This window comes from Monosiga brevicollis, genomic scaffold (genome assembly GCF_000002865.3).
Source record: "Monosiga brevicollis MX1 MONBRscaffold_2 genomic scaffold, whole genome shotgun sequence".
Classification (NCBI taxonomy): Eukaryota; class Choanoflagellata; order Craspedida; family Salpingoecidae; genus Monosiga; species Monosiga brevicollis.
In genome coordinates this window covers 1,700,756-1,720,283 of record NW_001865039.1, presented here as the reverse complement: position 1 = coordinate 1,720,283, position 19,528 = coordinate 1,700,756, and the positions used below count along the sequence as shown (strand labels likewise).

The 19,528-nt window shown below is 55.1% G+C and overlaps 5 protein-coding genes across 5 annotated transcripts in view; 2 read left to right on the top strand and 3 right to left on the bottom strand.

Moving 5' to 3' along the window:
• Positions 1–1,763: 1,763 nt before the first annotated feature.
• Positions 1,764–5,054, bottom strand: MONBRDRAFT_30879 (uncharacterized protein; the record flags this gene model as incomplete). The annotated part of the gene is made up of 4 exons (XM_001742200.1): positions 1,764–2,062; positions 2,166–3,564; positions 3,687–4,066; positions 4,886–5,054. 4 exons carry the CDS (start codon positions 5,052–5,054, stop codon positions 2,034–2,036), a joined length of 1,977 nt encoding a protein of 658 aa, XP_001742252.1. The 3' UTR covers positions 1,764–2,033.
• A 1,310-nt stretch (positions 5,055–6,364) lies between these two features.
• Positions 6,365–7,573, bottom strand: MONBRDRAFT_19176 (uncharacterized protein). Its single transcript, XM_001742199.1, has 3 exons — positions 7,302–7,573; positions 6,802–7,193; positions 6,365–6,654 (listed from the first exon to the last, which is right to left on the bottom strand). The coding sequence occupies exons 1-3, from the start codon at positions 7,445–7,447 to the stop codon at positions 6,428–6,430; spliced, it is 765 nt and encodes a 254-aa protein (XP_001742251.1). The 5' UTR covers positions 7,448–7,573; the 3' UTR covers positions 6,365–6,427.
• Positions 7,574–8,905: 1,332 nt separating this feature from the next.
• MONBRDRAFT_5088 (uncharacterized protein) lies at positions 8,906–11,019 on the top strand (the record flags this gene model as incomplete). Its single annotated transcript, XM_001742655.1, has 8 exons — positions 8,906–9,067; positions 9,201–9,465; positions 9,583–9,669; positions 9,812–9,948; positions 10,092–10,216; positions 10,345–10,613; positions 10,709–10,828; positions 10,928–11,019. Coding segments are annotated over 8 exons (1,257 nt in total), but the record flags the coding sequence as incomplete, so codon positions are not given.
• Positions 11,020–11,386: 367 nt separating this feature from the next.
• Positions 11,387–18,238, top strand: MONBRDRAFT_5087 (uncharacterized protein; the record flags this gene model as incomplete). Its single annotated transcript, XM_001742654.1, has 10 exons — positions 11,387–11,567; positions 11,601–11,725; positions 11,753–13,168; positions 13,226–13,570; positions 13,757–15,110; positions 15,309–16,968; positions 17,193–17,310; positions 17,433–17,870; positions 17,954–18,037; positions 18,134–18,238. The coding sequence occupies 10 exons, from the start codon at positions 11,387–11,389 to the stop codon at positions 18,236–18,238; spliced, it is 5,826 nt and encodes a 1,941-aa protein (XP_001742706.1).
• Positions 18,239–18,752: 514 nt separating this feature from the next.
• MONBRDRAFT_30877 (uncharacterized protein) overlaps positions 18,753–19,528 on the bottom strand; it is a 3,187-nt gene continuing 2,411 nt past the window's right edge. The window contains exons 11-13 of the mRNA XM_001742198.1: positions 19,389–19,475; positions 19,148–19,240; positions 18,753–19,079 (exon numbers count right to left, since the gene is read on the bottom strand). Of these exons, the coding sequence (XP_001742250.1) occupies positions 18,996–19,079; positions 19,148–19,240; positions 19,389–19,475 (264 nt within the window). The 3' untranslated portion in view covers positions 18,753–18,995. The remainder of the gene's footprint in view (positions 19,080–19,147; positions 19,241–19,388; positions 19,476–19,528) is intronic.

Here is a 19,528-nt window from a genome sequence, read left to right as displayed (position 1 = left end):
CGTCACTTGATGACGTCCTGGTAACGGTTGTCAGACAAAACATCAAATGTCTCGCGTTTTGTATTAATCGCTGTTTTGTTAATCAACACTTACATAGTTTATGAAGCACTTTATCGAGTTGATGCTTCTATTCGCGACCTGTCCCCTCTTTCATTATTGCCTCATCCTGTTTGGGGCGGTGATGAAAGACAAGCACGCCTTGACTACATGTATAAGATGAGGCAAAGGGCAGCGCGGTGGCCGATGGCAGGAGGGAGGCGAGGCGGCAGGAGAGGCAGGAGAGGCAGGGGCGCCTGCTGAGGAGCGAGGCCGTTTCGCCAAAGGGATACTTCAAGTAGAACACAGAAAATAGACAAAAGGAATGTGTGGGATTGGCTTGGGGCAAGGGGGTCTCGATCCTGGGTAGGGGAGTCGTTGTTGTTGGGACTAGGTTTGCTTGGCTAGCTTCTGCTTGGGCTGTAATCCGGGACCAGGGCAGGGTTTGACGGGAACAGGATTGAGAAGGGTGCGCGTGGTTGAGTGGCATTTTCTCGCACGCCAGCCAGCTTCAAACAAGACGCGCTTGGACAGCTTGACCGACCGAGCGCCCAATATCAGTTGACCGTGAGTAAATGTGGTGGTGCCGCACCACTGGTCGTTGGCAGTGGTCTTGTGTTTCCTCACGCATCATGTCGGCTGGCTGCAAATAGTTTCATTTGCGTTCAGCACCACATCATCAGGCTCATCACCCCCCAGAGTGAGCGATATGCCCTTGACTCCCGATGCCAAAATGCAGCGCGAGGCCGCCCTAAAGGTGGGTGGACCCGATACCTTGGACGCCCGCCAGCAGGACTTTTGAGCCTCCCGGAAGAGTTGGCATACAAGTTGCCAACTACCGATTCATCTCAATGTCCGTCAACGCTTGTAGGCGGATCTCACCGTGGCTGACCAAGCCCACGGCGGCTTCTTCAACAACACTGTGAAAAAGGTTCGCCAGTGGGGCCTTTCTTCCATTTCTTCCTCCTTTCCACCGGCCCCCTGCCCCATCGCCTTCACCATACAACTTCCTCAATGATGTGGGTGTGTTCTGATATTGCGCACAGCGCCAGCCAGGTATTCCAGAAAATGTGTTTGACCGCACTCAAGCTCTACGCCAACCCAGCGTGGAGGCCGTGAGCAAGAAGCATCGCGACGGTACGTGACGGCCACAGTAGGTTGGTTGCGGAATTGCAAACTTTCACTAATGCTCAATACACACCCGGTCATCGTCGTTTCTTTTACAGATCGCAAAACGCCAAAAGACCTTAGCATTCACACAGAGGTGGGTCGCCAAACATTGCGATTGACTGCTGTCTTCCTCGAGCTTGCCTCTTTTTTATCCTCTCATTCATGTGTGGCAACGAATCGTCCGATAAATTTGAGCAGGAACAGGATCGTGTCGTTCCAGTCCGTTCGAGCTCCATCTACGGCAGCCGCAAGCCCATTGATACCCTGGATCTCAACAACGGACGCAAGGCCATTGTGCGCCAATCCTTTTATACAGATTCGCGTGTTCAAACTTGATGTGCAACCATCTGGCCACAAAGCACCAACTCCCTGGCCACAAGCACCAAGCCCCGTCAACTCAACACGACCGCGTCTTGCGCAGCAGTGCACGGTGACGCCGAGGCGTTGTCGTTCAATCATCCATTCACTTTCTTTTCTTCGTTTTTAGTTAAATCCCTTTGCACCTGGGGCTCCACCCCCTCCCCGTCTGTGACGTGTGCCAGAGAGTGGTTCTTTCCTTCAAGTGCCTAAGTCATCTAATTGATAATTTGACTGAGACAAAACGTGCCGACTGCATTGGCGCGGGCCACACACCCGGTGACCAGCAGCCCAATCTTCAAACGCTCTCCCGAACAAAAAGGGAAACACACAACCAGAACACCTTTGGGAGTGAAACGTGCTCGGAATAAGATCATGACATTGAAGTGATAACTCAAACCACAAACACAACAACCCTCACACGTCGAGTAATTGAGTTGAAACGAAGCCAGCTTGATTGCTCAAACTTTTCAAAAGGATTGGTCGTCCCATGCAGCACCTGATGGCAATGATTGTAATGCCGTAAGCAAACGCGAAGGGACAGGTCTCAACGCTTGGCGCCTTTTCTCTCCTGCATTTCTCAAAGCCAAAGCGCGACTCACCGTTGATGAGATACTCAATCAGGCTTGTGACGGGAGCCGTTAAGAGATCCGGTTCGCCATCCCCAGTCATATCCACCAGATCGACAACGACGTTGTCCGTGACACGATAGCTGATACTGCTTTCCAGGGTCAGCTGGTCGTCTTCAAGAGCTCGCACGCGTGAGTCAATAGACTTGTACACCAGAACATCCATGGTCGTACTAGTGGAAGCACCACTGATCACAATGTCAAACACGTCGTCGTTGGTGGCGTCCCCCACGTCCAGGGAGGAGAAGGACGTGATGGGCAGCGTCTTGCTAAACTCTAATCCCACGTCTTCAGATGGCAGGATGACGAGGGACGTGTTGGCTGTGCGGCTGCTGCGGGCCGCCGTGACAATAAGCACATCGGTGCTTTCACTGCTCATGAATGGGCCCACGGCCAAGCGTACAATATCACTTGTCGTGGAGGACAGCGCGTAGATTGAAGACACGACGGGAGTGCCTGCAGAAATGTTTTGCATGACATACACCTCGTCGTAACCGCTGAAGAAGAGCCGCGTGTGGTCGCGAGGATCGAGGGCCATGTCCGAGATGAACGAATCGTAGACACTCACAGAAATGACACGATGGGTGAAAACACCATTCCCCTGGTGCTGCACGACCGCGATGGCGCGCACCGATGAAGCGAGCAGCACAAAGTCACCGTTGTAGCCGCGCGAGGAGAGGTCAGCGGGAATGATCTTTCCGTAGTTGTAGAGGCCAATCGTGGTCCACGCTGCAAAGCTCCCCGGTCCTGTATGGCGCAGTGTCTTGACACCGGTATATGTGATGTACACAATGTCCAGTGCAGTGGGGCTGCTGAGATGGACGGTGGCCATCTCCACGGTGGATTCGGCGCCCGTGATGGCTGTGGCTGCCCACTCATCATTCTCATTGCGTGAAAGAAGCTTGAGAGGGAGGTTATAAACGAACCCAACGACAATATCCGTTTTGTTATCGCCCGTAAAATCACCGGTAACCAACGAGTCAATGTTGGGAATGATGGCCCCCGGTGCGAGGTCGGCAACCAAGTCGACGGCCTTGCGCGGGCCAAAGCTGCCAAGTACTCGCTTAAAGTAGCTACGCGAAGTAACGGACGTATCCACGCCCTCTCGGGAGCCCAACGCAGAGAGGCCATCACACACGTCCACGTAGCCGGTGGTAGGTCCACTCCACACAAAGGTAGCCAGACAGGCATCCAGCTTGGAGCACCGTGCCTCACACAGCTCCACCCCCTGAAACTCTCGGAAGAGGCGATGCCCCTCGATGAAAGCTGTGGAGATGCGTCGGGACGGATAAGCGCTGTCTTGTGTGTCAAAGATCTTTTCAAAGACAAAGTTGCTGGCAGCCTTGGCCACGGTCTCCGTCGTGTTGATCAGCTATCAGGAAGGGAGACATGACCCAAGCTCGAATCAGTGACAAACAACATGAATCACAGATATGCTCTCTGTGGTCTTCGTCTGGGCGGCTCTCCGGGCAGATGTGGGCCATGGTCGCGTACCTTGGCAAAACTGAATGAATAGAGGTCAGTGGGATATCCGCCGTTGATGCCCAGATGAGCCAGACCAACGCAATGGTAGAGCTGCGCGTCGGTGGGGTCATCCCCACTGTCCACGTAGAGAAAAAAGCCCAAGCACTCATCGTCGGCGTTGCAAGCCTCTTTGCAAGGGGTGAAACTCAGTTGGCGCGTCCAGAGACGAATGGATGGATTAGTGGCAAAGGCCGTCGAAAAGCGTAGGGGTGTCTTATCTTCATCCCCCGTTGCCCCTTCGTAGCGCATTGTGTAGTTGTACTTTTCCAGCACTGTAATGTTGACGGCACGACGCGCCAGATGCTGCTGTGCGTTGTTCTGAGTGTGCCACAAGGCAACGCCGACAAGCCCTGCCAAGAGCAGCAGTACTAGCGCAGGGCGCCATGTTCGCCGGAGGCCAGCCGCTGTGGAAGCACCAGCAGTCGTCGGACTCGTCATTGCCATGGCGATCAGGTGTTGTTATGAGCGTTGTGGCAGAATGACGTAGATCGCAGGCGTGGTCAACCATGAAACGCGCCCGCAGAATGGATAACTATTTTGGCCTAAATCAGAAGGGATCACTCAATGTTGGACCCAATTGAGTTGAGAAGCACCGCTCACTCGAAATGAAGAAGCTAAAGTCCACACTGCGCTAGCGGCAGCTGAAAGGATGTCACAGCTTTGCGCGGGCAATGCAAGGAGCAAGTATTTGCCACAAGGTGGGCAGTGAAGATTGCGAGCGAGCTCAAGCACAATTCATAAGTGCGGATATCAGTGACTGCCAGGCTGACTACCAAGATAGACTGCAGCGACACGCATTGAAAATAATACAAACGGCATACGCACGAACAAGTGGAAGGCATGAGGGGTCGTGACGCGACACGCTTCAGGCCAAGAGCATTGTCGACGGCGACCTTGTGCGCGCACACGAGGCGAGCAGACACTTTCTTACCAAATCAAGTGTCGGCCAGCGTGCCGACGACGGTAACCCCGGCCGTTTAACCTTCAACTTGTATCCGAGGTGATTCAGGTCGACAGCTCGAAAACAGACCTGCCAACGACACCGAGGGACGACGACCAGGACGTCCACACGGATAGATTGGCTCAACGATCCGTCGACATAAAAAAAATGTGTGTGTAGCCAAAGCACCAATTGACCACCACACGTGCACATCAAAAATCAAGCTAACCCGCATGCACTTTTACACACACACACACATACACACACACACACACACACACACACACACACACACAACAGATATACACACGCCCCTTACTATGAACGATGACTATGTGTGAAAATTTAACGTTGTTGACTGTATGTTCGAAGCAAACAGGTGTGGCTGGCATGGCCATTGTTCAGTTTTGCTTTGTATACTACACTGCTTTTGACGCTGGTTTGGTGCGTTTTGATTTTTTTTTTTTGTACTCCTATGGTTGCCTACGGTTTGACTTGGGTCGATGGTTTCAACGTGAACATGGGCAGCCTTGCAATATAGTGCCCTGATCTCAGCACAATTGCACTCATTTTCCTTAGTCGCCGGGTCGCGAGTCACACAAACATCAGAGAATCAAATTGTGTGTGTGTGTGTGTGTGTGTGTGTGTGTGAAAACTCTTTCTGCACAAAATTTCGATTTGTCGACAAAAAAAAAAACTTGAAAACAAAGCTCAGGAAACAATGTGCAAAGAGTGAGTTGAAAAAGAATACCCATATTTTTCAGGAAGAACTGATACAGGTTTTTAGTGTGACAAGCAGTTTTTTGGTCTTGAACGGGCCTGCGTACAAAATGGCAGCGCTGGGTTTGGTTTCGGCGTCGCGACGGGGATTGCATGCTTCGTGGCGGGCTGCGTCTTCACGGCAGCTTCATGCCACGCTCAAGGATGTGCTTGTTTGCCCCATCACGAAGGGACCGCTGTAAGTCGTAAAGCCGACGCCAACCTGATGCATCGTGCGTGCGTCGTGTCATCGCTTGCTCACTCCTGCTCGCTCCTGCTTCAAACGCTTTAGGACTGTTGTCTCGGATGGCTTGGAAGCATCTTATGATCAACTGCACTACAAGTATCCGCTGGTGAACGACGGCACTCCCTCGCTCATCCCCACAGAGGCCGAGGTCCTGGGCCGCGTTGAAGCAGCACCTGAGCCACCGAGTCCCAAGTCTTCGAACAACAACTGAGCCCCAGAGTGTCGACTCCCGCGCTCCTCGTGTACAACCCAACAGACCATGGACAATGATGTGGCATAGGTCCTTGGCGTCGGGGGGTCAGGCTCAGGCTCTACTTTTTCTGCTATGAGGCCACTCTGCTTCTCTGCAGAATGAAACTTGACATAACGTTTGAAACGGGCTTTGATTGCTTATTGCTTTCGCGCCGAGCGCCAGCAATTTGCTTGGATGTCTCCCGACCTTTCCGCGCTGAGCGCGGCCTGCGCGAGCGAGCTCATCACTTGCACCCCGCACCCACTCGTTTTTGGAATTCAAACCCTTAAGAGCGTCTTCTCTCTGGTTTCAATGGAGCGTTGTTGACTTGGAGGCCTACTGTGTTGAACTGTATCAGCTTGCGTTGCCCACATATGGTGCCTCTCAAGTGTGCAGATGGTTAATGAGGTTGCAGCGGTGGACTATTGCATTTCGATTTTAGATATAACTGTTAGCTGCTAGTCAAGGCGGAGGAGGAAGGCCCAACCTCCCTTGATATATCCGGATTCTTGATACAAATGGCGTGCCCGCTTTTAGTAAATGTAGGGGATGAGCAGGGCCGTGTCGCGCTCGTATTGCTGGAAGGCAGGTTGATCGCCGTATTTTTGCTGGTGGTGCTTCTCCGAAGCGGGCACACCCGAAACGAAGAGGAGCAGGTAGGTGGTAAAGATGGGGGAGAGAATGGCCAAATGTCCCCAGCCACGCAGGACGGGCAGAGACAGCAAGTACAGGCTTGTGGTCATCATAATCTCGCCAAAATCTAATCAGGCATGGCAAGCAGGCAAAGGTGAAATTTTGGCCGACCGGAGAAACTATGAAAAGAGACGAGAGAGTGTGCGTGCAAGTGTGTGTGTGTGTGTGCGTGTGTGTGTGCGTGTGTGTGTGCGTGTAAAGGGAAGCAACTTACAGTTGGGATGACGGCTAAGGCCCCAAAAGCCCGAATGAATAAACTTGCCCTCATTCTCCGGGTTGGCCTTAAAGGCCATCTTTTGGAGATCGGCGCCCGCCTCAAAGACGAGGCCCAGCAAGAAAAGACCCGCAGCCGCATAGCCGGCTGGGCCCATGGGAACAGTGCGCTTGGACAGGTTGGTCAACAGCGTGGGTAGCGAGACGACGAGAACCCAGATGCCTTGGACAAACCAGACAAAGGCGAATCGCATGGGGTTGCCGCGAATGCTGTCAAAGCGCCCATCATGACCCTCCTTCGAAACGCGGTGAAAGAGAAAGGCGGCGAGGTACAACCGAGCCACGCTCAAGCCCGCCGTCGAGATGAGCTTGCGCACGTTGGAGAAGCCTTGCCTAAGAGGTGGCAACGCACAGGCATGGACACCACGTTATGCCAGTAGCGAACAAGCGGTCGGCACTTGGACTTGTGCTCGCAGCCAAACCACGAGCGGGTCGACATACCGATACGTCGCGAGCGCCAGGAGCACAAAGGTGAGTGAGCCCGTCAGATCAAAGTAGCGCTCGGTCTTCTCAGCAATGGAGTAGGCGCCGACGGCCGCCTGGAGTCCAAAGTCCAGGGCCGCAGCCCATAACAGCCCAAAGCCCATGTGTGCGGTGCTGAGTCGAAGTTTGGTCGAGTTGGTGCTCAAGAAGCGAGCGGTGCCGGACACGCTATCGCGAACGGAGGACTTGAAGCGAGTGCCAGTAGATGAAATCCGAGTCAGACAGCGGCGAGCAAGAAGAGGTGGCCAGCCGGTGGGGCGTGAAAAATGCGACAGGGATCGCTGCGTTGATGTAAACGTGGGTATGAGACCAAGAGCTGGCCGAGCGGGCAGGGCTCCAAGTCGACCACGCGTGATGAGTCGCTGAAGCTGACACGAAAGTTGCCGACCACCACCAGTGGTCAACGTAGCATTCGTCCTGGACGGGAGGGAGGCCGCAGAGGCAGTCCCAAAGCAAGCCCGCGCAGCGATCACACCACCTTCACGCACACACGATCGTGATCGCACCAGCCTCGACCCAGCGTGATAGGAAGGTCTGATGATGAACACCCGCTGCGCCAAGCTTGCAAACTGTTGCGACATGTTCATGATGACTTTCTCCTGAACACTCTCTCAACTCTCACAGGTTGTCAGCTATAACGGAGGCGCTGGGCGGCGGATCATCGGGGGTTTGGTTGGCGTGGAGGGTTGCGCCCGTGATGAAAAAATGCGGGTGGAGGGGCCACGATGCGGGCCATCCAGATGTGGAAGGCCAGCGTGCGTGGTGATGGGGAACGGGCACACATCGCCCGGGCGGGGGTCGGGAGTGCTGGTGTGCACATGAAGAAGAACAGGAAGGAAGGAAGGAAGGAAGGAGAAGCTCAAAAGCTCAAGAAGCCAAGGAAGCAACATGAAGGAAGTTTGGCGGATCTTGGTTCTTATGTCAGACAAAGTTTCAAACAGATGTTTCAAACGAGTTACAGGATAGGTGTTGTCAACAACTGTTGTGGTTCTCCCTCTCTTTCTCTGTTTCTGTCTCTCTCTCTCTCTCTCTTCTGACGGCACACACACTTTGAGACGAACTGACAGCAGCGTTCGAGTTTGTCTGCTGCCTTGCCCTCCCCGTCTTGGTCCACGCGTCTGCCTCCCTCCGTTGCCTAGCGTTCACCTCTGGGTACAGCCAGCAGTGAGTGTAGCGAGGTTGGCCTCGTGTCCCGTGGTCTCCCTGCGTGGGGCGCGGACCACGCCGACCTCAGTAGGTCGGGAGGGGACGACGCACAAAGTCGAGCTGCTCTCGGTACGTAACCCGTGACCTGCTCCCCATCTCCATTCCGTGCATCAGCATGCACCATGGGGCTCCATTGCCCCATCTCTTCTCTGCCATGAGCATCAGCTGTCGTGCGCGCTCTTCTTCGACTTTTTTTCGGGGCTCCAGCTCACCGTGTGACTCGGCGTAGGTCAGCAGCGCTGGGGTGTCTTGTGCGTGTGCGGCGGGCCAGCGCCTGGCCTGCGTCCTCGCCGGCCTCCTTCTTTTTCCCTACTGATGCGGAGGCGTAGTGTGCATTCCCTTCACAGCCAGTAGCTATGGCTGCCACTGGTTGGCATGCTGAGCGGCCTGCGCTTGCCACCACAGCCGAAGGCCAAGCCAGTGCTCCCGAACGCTTCGACCTGACCTCCATCTTCGGAGATCTCTCCAGCAAAGACAAAAGGCTGCGCGATGACGCAGCCGTGCGCCTCTATCGCTTTGTGCGTCAAACTTGCACCCGTTCAAGACCCCTGTCCTCATGGAACATAATCGCTTCTCCCGCGCCCTGTTCCGTCACGTCCCGTGCGGCGCTGCCCCTCCAACTTACCTCGTGCCACACGTCACCCTGAGCAGGTGGCCAAGACTTCGAAGCGCCTCGATGCCTCGGAACTCGAGGTTTTCATGCAACAGCTGCTTCAAGAAATAGCCCGCCTGCTAAACACCAAGACCAAGCACGAACAGTTGGGTGGGATCGAGGCCATTGACCAGATCATCCGCATCCCCCACAGCGGCGTCACCACCGCTGTCAATTGTAATCAGTTTGGTACATATCTGCGCAATGTCCTTCCCCCCACCTGCAATGATCTCGAGGTCATCAAGGTTGCTGCTGAAGTCTTGGGTACGCGAACACGCCGCTCCTTGCCTTTTGACCGCCACCTCCGTCTGCCTGACTAGTCCTCTGTCTCACAACTTCATAACCAACCACAATTGTTTCGCTGCCCTAACCCCTCGACAGGTCGCCTTGCCACGCGTGGTACTGGAGCCATGACTCCCAAGTTCATCACCATGCATTCGGACCGCGCCCTCGAATGGCTTGAGCACAGTACGTAATGGCAGCTGACGACATGCTTGTCCCACCACCCTGCGCGCATGTCCCTCGTTCAGACCGTAGCCCCAAGCGTGGCGCCGTGCTAGCACTTACAGGAAACCGCTCCCTGTGCTTCACCCATCCGTCTTAACAACAGCGAGCACCCGGTCCGAGGCTAAGCGTTATGCAGCAGCACTGGTGTTACACGAGCTCTGCAAAGCGCAGCCCACACATTTTTATCCCTACATCCCCAAGGTCATGCGCCACATTTTTGTCGCCGTTCACGACATCAAGGTCGGTCTGTGATGCCACGTTCAAGTATGGCGTCTCCAATGCCTGTTCTTTTCGGGCAGTTGAACCAAGTCAATGAATGCGCACACCACGCCGACACACATTGATCGCTTGTGCGTGTGCATGCCATGGGTCATGTTATGCAGTTGTCGGTCCGCGTGGCCGCCTCCCACACGCTTCGCACCTGCCTCAAATTGTGGCGTGATCGCGCCCTATACCCGAGTATATATGCCCGCATCGAAGAGGGTCTCTCAGTCAAACGCGAAGAAAGGTACGCGCACCCCCTCTCGTCCAAAGCTCTGCACTACACAGCAACAATAAGCGCTTTGCCTCTCTTCAGGACGTCATTGTATATTTGCCTACTCAAGTTTGACCAATGCCATTCTCCCTCTACCCCAGCATTCACGGGTCATTGCTAGCGGCCGCGGCCTTTGTGGACCTGACCGGCCAGTATATGCAGCAAACACATTATTTTGATTCCGTACGGCCCTGTCTGGACCCGTGCCTGTCTTGCTGTTGCCGCCACTTCTCTCATCTTCTCATCTTTGGCATGGTCGACTTTCGGCAGGTGTGCGACGCAGCTCTCCAGTTTGCCACGCACAAAAGCATGCTCATCCAACGCGAGATTTTGGCCCTGATTCCAAAAATCGCCAATGCCAGCCCTGAAGGTTCGTTGTCGCATCTGCACGGTCTATACCACCTGTCTTGAAAGCTTCAAATCTTCTCGTCACTCAAATTTGAAACACCCAATATCCTGGCCCAGGGTTTGTGAGCTACTCCAGTCGGACCAAGACCACAGGCGCCTTTGCCAGCAGCGCCATTGATTTCATCATGCGTTGCATGCAACGAGATCGGGATCGTGGCGATGGTCTCGTGGCCTTTGGTACGTACAGCAAGCTTCTTCTTGCCCCAAACACACCACATGCCCCGCACGCTACACTTGGCGTCACTTGACCCTTGAATTGCTCGTCTTTTTCCCCAGGCAAGCTTGCTTCGGCCTTGGGCCCACTGCTGCAGTCGCAAATTCTGCAAGTGCGACAAGTGCTGGTGGAAATTCGCCTTGTCCTCACCAAGGTTGGGTTCATTCCATGCCCCCTGTTTTCTCACTCGTCCACACTACTTGTCTCTGGCTTGTTTACGGTTCGAGCCGTGCCAGCTTCTTGACACGGCAGTCTAACCTTCACCTCTGGGTGCTTGACGAACAGAAGGTGCGAGTGACCGAGGCCATCACCGATGCCGCTTGTGTGTGCTTGGGCCAGCTCGTGCGTGCTCTGGGTACAGCCATTCGTGCCGACGTCACCATGGTGGACCAGGATGCTGACTCCAGCAAAACCCTCTTGGGTACGTGAGACGTGCGCGCTAGCTGCTGCTCGAAGCATACCTCTCCTCTACACCCGCTCCTGGCTTCATCTCCCTTCTCACACTCACTCAACTCTGTTAAATGCCCGTGCTCTCAGACCTGGTATACGAGGCTGGTCTCTCTGAAGAGTTGGTACACGGCCTCACACTGATAGCAGAAGGCCTGCCCTCACTGGCCGGTCAGCTCAAGCGCCGCACGCTGGATCTTTTGTGCACCGTCCTCCAGGGCACGCCCTATCACCACCCAGGACACCCCGATTCACGTCGGCTCAAGCAGACACCGCAATTGCCTCCAGGCACGCTGCTGGCCTCCACCCCGAGTCGCACGACCACGCGCCGCAACTCGGTGAACAAAGGCAGCAAGGCCTCGACCGTCTTGGCTGCTGGGGCACACACGCCTAACCGCCGCGCCTCCAAGGCTGTCGATATTCCTCTGGCCCCAAACCAGCAACTTATCGTTCTGGCCCTCCGTACGCTGCGTACATATGACCTCAGTGGATTCGTGCTCACCAAGCTGGCCCGTGATACCATCGCTACCTACCTGTCTGACGATAATGACACGGTTCGCGAGGAAGCTTGTCTGACTTGCGCCGCCCTGGTCGTACCTCCGACTCAGATGCCGCTGGCCAATGCCTATCGCCTCGAACCTCGCGCTGTCACGGAGGTACTCTCGCAGTTATTGTGCAACGCCATCTCTGAGGGCCGCTCCACCATTCGCAAGCACATTTTGGAGGCCCTCACGCCACAGTCCTACCCCTATCTCTGCAAAGCCGAGACCCTGCAACTCCTTTTCGTCTGTCTTCATGACCGGGACCATCAGACGCAGCTCACAGCCATGAGCCTGGTTGGAAACCTATGCGAGTATAACCCTGCATACGTGGTGCCCGCCCTCCGTCGCCAGTTGGAGAACTATTTACAGACATTCAAGCTGGTGGACACGGCGGCTGCAGAAGAAGCCAACTCTCGTTTGCTGCAGGAGCTCATCCGCTCTGCACCTCGCGTCGTCGTCCCTTACGTTGACGCCATCATGAAGGCCCTCTTGCCGCGTATCTCACACGCAAACGAGGAAATTCAGATTGCTGCCCTCGGTGCCGTGGGCGAACTCGCCGTGTTCAGTGGCCTACAGCTCGAGGAGCACCTCGCCGTTATCATGCCCGTCTTGCTTGATTGTTTGCGGGACCACCTCTCCATGAACCGCCGACTCTCAGCGCTGGTCGTTTTGGGCAAGGTGGCTCGCGGCACGGGCTATGTGACCCTGCCCTACGAGGATTATCCGGCTCTCATGAAGACGTTGTATGCCTGCTACGTCGAGGGCCAGAGCACTCAGATTCGCCTCGAGGCCGGCCGCGCCCTTGGCGTCATTGGTGCACTGGACCCTCATCGTGAAAAGTCGGCCACTGGCGAAGCGGAAGCGGAGGCCAAATCCAATCAGGCCAAGTTGGATGCGCAGCAGGTCTCTTCGACCGTTAGTCAGCACGCCACTGCCAATGCGCCTGATGAGCTTCAGTTCACCATTGGCAGCGAGGAGTACTACATGGACCTTGCAGTCCGCGAGTTGTACATGATTGCCTACTCTCCGGCCATGGACACGAACATGCACGAAAACCTTGTTCACTCGCTGGGCACCATTGTCGTCAAGTCGGGCATCAAGCTTGTGCCCTATCTTCCAATGATTGTCCCCGCCTTTTTGCACATGGTGGAACACTGCAACCCAGCACGCCGGCACATGCTCTTCAAGGAGATTTCCAAGATTGTTGACATCTTTGGACCTCATGTGCGACCATACATGAACGACATTATTCAGTGTGTCACGCGCTACTGGTACCCTCTATCTGATACCCACGCCCGCAACATGAGCCACGCCGTGCATCCGGCTGTCCGCGCCGTCCTCAAAGCTGCCATGATCAACCTGGGCCGTGAGTTCAAAAAGTACGTGCCAGAGCTGCTGGAGCACGTCATGGCCATCATTGCCTCGGATCAGACGGACACGCGCCGTCCAACCGTACACGCCTTGGAGGCCATCTCTCTTTTGGGCACACTTGTCGAGGATCGCATCTACTCGGTCATTCGGGGCCTTGTCAACGTCATCGCTGCCTACGTTGGCGTACCGGTGCACGTGCGGCAGGAGGCCCTCAACACACTCGAACTCCTCATGTACGAGATTCCAATCGGCGACCAGGCTTCGGGCGTCTTCAACGCTCTCATGCGCGTTGTACGCTACGAGCCGCGTCTGCGGCCTCCCGCAGTTGCTGCCTTGCAGCCCCTGGTCATGCAGCTTGGGCACGGTTTCGAGAGCAAAGGCCATCGCCGTGCGTTGGCCAAGCTTGTGGAAGAGATCGACATGCAAGTGGACGAGTCCAACATCTTGCTGGAGCTTCTTGAGTCGGGCGCCAACGGCCGGCCGAGTCAGGCTTCGCGCGAAGCCTTCAAACGCCCCACCGACTTTGCCAAGCCCATGGAACCCGGCAGCGCTCGCGGTGTGAATCGCGCCAAACCCGAGCTCATTCTCAAGCTAGCCAAGCAGGCTGACGACAGCCTCAACTTTGACTGGCCCACGTGGATTCGCCGCTTCTCCGTTAGCCTGCTGAAAGAGTCCAAATCGCCTTCGCTGGCTGCCTGCCAGTACCTCGCCCTGCGCTTTGAGCCCTTTGCACGCAAGGTTTTCAACGCCGCCTTTGTCTCCTGTTGGAAGGAGCTGACACCCGAGGAGCAGGCCGAGATGACGGACGGCCTGGAGCGCGCCATGAAGGCTGACCACATTTTCATGCAAATGATGCTCAATGTGGCGGAGTTTATGTCTCACTATTTTGAACGCGTGGGTCTGCCCTTCTCCAACCAATTGCTTGGGCGCATGGCGCTCGAGTGCAACGCTTATGCAAAGGCCCTCCGGTACAAGGAGAGCGAGCTCGGCAGCCATTTTGATATGCGATGGCTATACAGCGGCATTGTTTTGCGCCCCGTCCAAGCAACGGAAGAAATTCTGGGGGCAGTTGAGGATCTCATTGAGATCACGCAGGCTTTGCAGCAGCCTGAAGCAGCGCAGGGCGCGCTCACCTTTGTGCGAATGCAAACGACCTTGTCTGCGGACACGGACATTCAACCCAGCTGGTACGAAAAACTCGGCGAATGGGACAAGGCCTTACTGTCCTACAGCCAGCTCCAAGACCCAGAACACCCGTCCTTCGATATTGATCTGCGCATTCTCGTGTGTCTGGACAACCTGGGCAAGTGGACCATTCTATATGACAACCTGGTGCACCTGTGGGCACAGAGTGATGTGGCCCAAAAGCAGGCGCTGGCGCCTCTGGGCTGCTCGGCCTCGTGCGGGCTTAATCGTTGGGAGTCCATCGCCACGTTCCTGTCCTTCATGGACGAGCAGGATCCCATGACACCCTTCTACGGCGCCGTGCTGGCCATTCACAACGAGGTGTACAAGGTCGCGCAGGACCTGATTGACAAGTCTCGGGACCTGCTTCAGCCTACACTCGCAACACTGTGGGGTGAGTCGTACGCCCGCGGCTACAATCATGTCGTGACGTTACAGCGCTTGGCTGAGATGGAGGAGGTCGTGCAGTACAAACAGTTGGACCGAGACCCCATCGCCCAAGACCGAATCCGTGGCATGTGGTTGACTCGTCTCAATGGCTGCCAGTACAATCCGTCGGTGTGGCAACGAATCTTGGAGGTTCGCGCGTTGGTGCTTACCCCCGAGGAAGACTGCCTCATGTGGCTCAAGTATGCCAGTCTTTGTCGCAAGTCTTCAACGCTGGGCTCGGCCGAGCACTTTAGCCGCATCGGCCTCGACCGTAGCCACAATACCCTCGTAAATCTGCTTGGTAGGTTTCCTTGCCCACCCACTTCCCACTTCCCGCGCCCCCTAGCTTCTTTGATCTTGTATTCTTCTTGAGCTGTGTTTGTCTTTTGTTGTTCATCCCGTGCACACCTTGCCGTGTGTGTCCGCAACTCACCCGGCCCCGTCCGTCGCTCGCTGGGACTTGAACCAGGCTGCGACGCCAACGCAGACCCCGAGTCGCAACTCCCTCACCATAATCCACCCATTGCGTATGCTTACATTAAGCACGTGTGGCACACTGGTGCGCATGAAACCGCCATCCAGTATCTCTATGTCCTCATTGACGAGCTCAGCGCGCGCAAGGAAGAGGACGAACAGCAGCCCGAAGATGTGCGACTGCTGGCCCGCTGCTACCACAAGCTCGGCCTCTGGCAGGCTGCGCCACACCTTTCGTCAGCAGGCACCGTCAACACGGATCTGACAGACGAGCTGATTGAGTCGATTATCGAGTCCTTCCGCTACGCTACCCTCTTTGATCGCGTCTGGTACAAGGCCTGGCACTCGTGGGCCTACATGAACTACGAGGCAGTGAAGCACTACGGCCAACGCCGTAACCCTCGCGCCTACCTGCAGCACGCCATTATGAGCATCAAGGGCTTTTTTAACAGCATCGCCCTTTCGGATGAGAGCAGCCTTCAAGATACTCTGCGCCTCCTCACGCTTCTCTTCAGCTACGGCCACCACAGTGACGTGGTTCAGACGTTCGCTACGGGCCTCAGCACGGTCAACATTGACACTTGGCTGCAGGTTTTGCCGCAGCTCATTGCGCGTATCCAGATTAAGGATGGAAAGATTCGTGGCCTTTTGCACGAGCTGCTGCTTCAGGTTGGCCGCAAGCATCCACAAGCACTGCTTTTCCCGCTGACGGTGGCAGCCCACAACCATCGCGAGGCGAGCGCGCGGCGGGATGCCGCACAGGTGCTGCTGAGTCGCATGCGGCAACACTCGAGCGAGTTGGTTGAACAGGCTCTGATCGTCAGCGAGGAACTCATCCGCGTGGCCAATCTGTGGTCGGAGAAGTGGTTTGAGGGCATCGAAGAGGCTTCCAAGCTCTATGCAGATCGTCAGCTGGACGCCATGTACGCCACGCTGCTGCCGCTGCATGAGCAGCTCAACGGCATTGGCCAGGATGCTACGATTGCCGAGCAGGCGTTTTTGAAACTGTACGGTGCCGAATTGCGCGACGCGTGGGAATGGATGCGAAAGTATCAACGGACGGAAGACAAACAAGACATTACCACCGCGTGGGACCACTACTTTCACGTGTACCGTACCATCACCAAGGCACTGCACAACCTCACCTCGCTCGAGCTGAAGGAGGTGTCACCCAAGCTCCTTGAAGCAGGAGATTTACAGCTCGTAGTCCCCGGTGCCTACGATCACACCTCTCAAGAGCAGGTTTACATTGACTCCTTTGCACCGCAACTGCGCGTGATCAACTCCAAGCAGCGTCCGCGACGCCTGACGATCAAGGGTAGCAACGGGCGCACGTATGAGTACTTGCTGAAGGCCAATGAAGATCTGCGACAGGATGAACGCGTCATGCAGCTGTTTGGGCTGGTCAACGTGCTCCTGAACGGTAGCTCTCTGACCATGCATAAGCATCTTCACATTTTTACCTACTACATCCTGCCCCTGTCGCCCAAGCTGGGTCTCATTGAATGGGTACCAACATGCGACACGCTGCACTCCTTGATTAAGGAGTACCGCGAGCGCAGCGGTGTAGCGCTCAATGCGGAAGTGCGCTTCATGCTCCAGCTTGTGTCCAACATGGAGCAGCTAACCCTCATTCAGAAGGTTGAGGTTTTCCGGTATGTTTCGACCCTGGCTTGCTGAATGGCGCAAAACAAAAGCTGCGCTTAGCCTTGATTGGCTTTTGGGGCTCTCTTGTTTCTTCATTCATTTTTTTTTCCTTGTTCTTCTTCTTGTTCTTCTTCTCCTTGTTCTCTTCTTCTTGTTCTTCTGGTTGTTGTTCTTCGTTTTGTCCGTCTTCTTCTGTTCTCATTGCGGGACTGGCCAATGACACGTTTGTTAGACACGCCCTGTCTCGTACAACGGGGGATGATCTCGCACGCGTCATGTGGCTGCGCAGCGGCAACTCGGAGCAATGGCTTGAACGCCGTGGCAACTTTACGCGGTCTTTGGCCGTCATGGTATGCAAGCGCTTCAATGGCTTTTTACCTTTCCTCGCACTTTCCTCACTTGCCTCCTCTTCAGCCCTCGTTGCTCGCACAATCTGATGATCTCCTTGCCTGCCCCATGATTTTGCCTGTAGTCGATGGTGGGCTACATTTTGGGTCTAGGCGATCGCCACCCCTCTAACCTCATGATTGATCGCCGCACGGGTGGCGTGATGCATGTCGACTTTGGCGACTGCTTTGAGGTGGCCACGCAAAGATCCAAGTTTCCGGAAAAGGTGCCCTTCCGTCTCACACGGATGCTGATTGCCGCCATGGAGATTACGGGCGTGCATGGAACATTCCGCATCACTTGCGAGAACACCATGTCGGTGCTGCGCGACAATGCGGACAGTGTCATGGCCGTGCTGGAGGCATTCATTCACGACCCTTTGATTGACTGGCTCTTTGCACGAGGACGTAACGGTGAGTCTTGGTCTTGTTTTGCCACTTGTCGCTGGGTCCCACGGGGAATTGACTGCTTGATGCGTGGCATGCACCGACTGCTCTCACCTGGCCCGTTGCCCTTGCAGAACGTGTGCGAGGAGAGCCCTCCATTCGCAGCGATGCGAGTGTTAGTGGCTCGTCACTGCTGGCGCGTCACGGCATGGGCGAACAGCACACGGATGAGGTGGTCAACCGTCGTGCATTGCGCGTCATTGCCCGCGTGCGCGACAAGCTAACGGGTGCTGACTTTTCTACGGTATGGTCTTACCGCCCTTCACGCTGTGTCAAAAACTTGGAACAGATTCGATGAACACCTCACTCCGACCGCGTTTTTGTCGTGACTTTTGCACAGGAGGAGATTTTGGACATTCCATCTCAGGTGGCTCGCTTGATTCGCGATGCTACCTTGCATGAAAATCTCTGTCAGCACTACACGGGCTGGTGTCCGTTCTGGTAATGGACGCTACCTACCGGTGGTTAATCCCAATGAATCAGGGGCTGGTGCCCGATGGGGCATCATGCTAATGAACGGTGTTGGCTCAATTTCATTGATTGTTGTCGTACTGGTTTATCCCTGCTCCCTCTTGTGGCATGTGTATTTCCATTGCTTGCCATGTCGCCGTATCGTCGTGTGTCGTTTGGGACAGACATTATCTAGGCTGAGTGTGTGAGTGTTTATGCGTGCGCACCCTGCTATTTGTATTGTGAGCAACCTGTCCCTTGATTGTCCATGTTAAGTTTAATGTTTCGAGGCGGAGGAAGGTTTAAGCTCCAGAGACAAGACGTGCCCCTGCGCTGTATCTTCATAGGTTTGGTTGTTTAATGCGAGGAGTCCTTGATGATGACCATCGTGTGTGATGCTCAATCGAGAAGTCCGCACGCAGCCCTTTCCAACTGCCTTTCGTTCTGACGTGTAATGCTTATCATTGATGGCCCAAGCTCAGGTGAGTGGGCTACCGCAATGGCAAATATCAAGGCTTGTCATAGATTTAGAAACAGCTTGGAGAAGAAGCAGGTTCATTCACAGCATCAAGGGGTCAATGCTGCTGCTTTTGAAGCACGGTTAACACACACATGTGAAAACAAATGGATGGGAACAACACATTCAGCGGGCACCGAGCGCCAACCTTTACAGGACAGAAAATGGAGAGAAAAAAACAAAAAACAAACAAAAAAAAAAAAAAACAAGGAAAGAAGGTCGCTTTACACTTTACTTATCGTGCGGGCAGAGGAGTGTACTTTTCCGGTGAGGACACGAACATGCCCGGTTGGGGTTGGGTGTAGGCTTCAACAAACACCTGCGAAGCAAATGGCATGAGACGAGAACAGACTGTGGACTGTGGCGTGCAGCAAATAGAGGACCCACCTGTCGGCCATTGTGAAGAGCTGGCCCTTGGTAATCATAGAGGGGAAAGTATTCATTCTGGCTCATCATGCCGATGCCGACTTGAAAATGAGCCTGTGCGACACCACCCAATTTCCGATGATACCAACTCGTGAGCCTAGACAAACCGCCCACTTTTTTTTTTTTTTTTTTTTTTTTTCCTCCCCTTGAAAAAGCACACGCTTGATAACTTGGGCGGCCGGCTGGGGCGAGCTGCACAAACCTTGACGACGTAGTTGGTGCCGGCAGGGGGGTTGGGGTCATCGATTCGGGCATACTGGCCGGTGCTGGTGTACATGCCGGGCTGTGCCTGAACCCAGACTTTGCAGTAGACGCCGGGCATGGGGCCGGTGTGCATAGCGG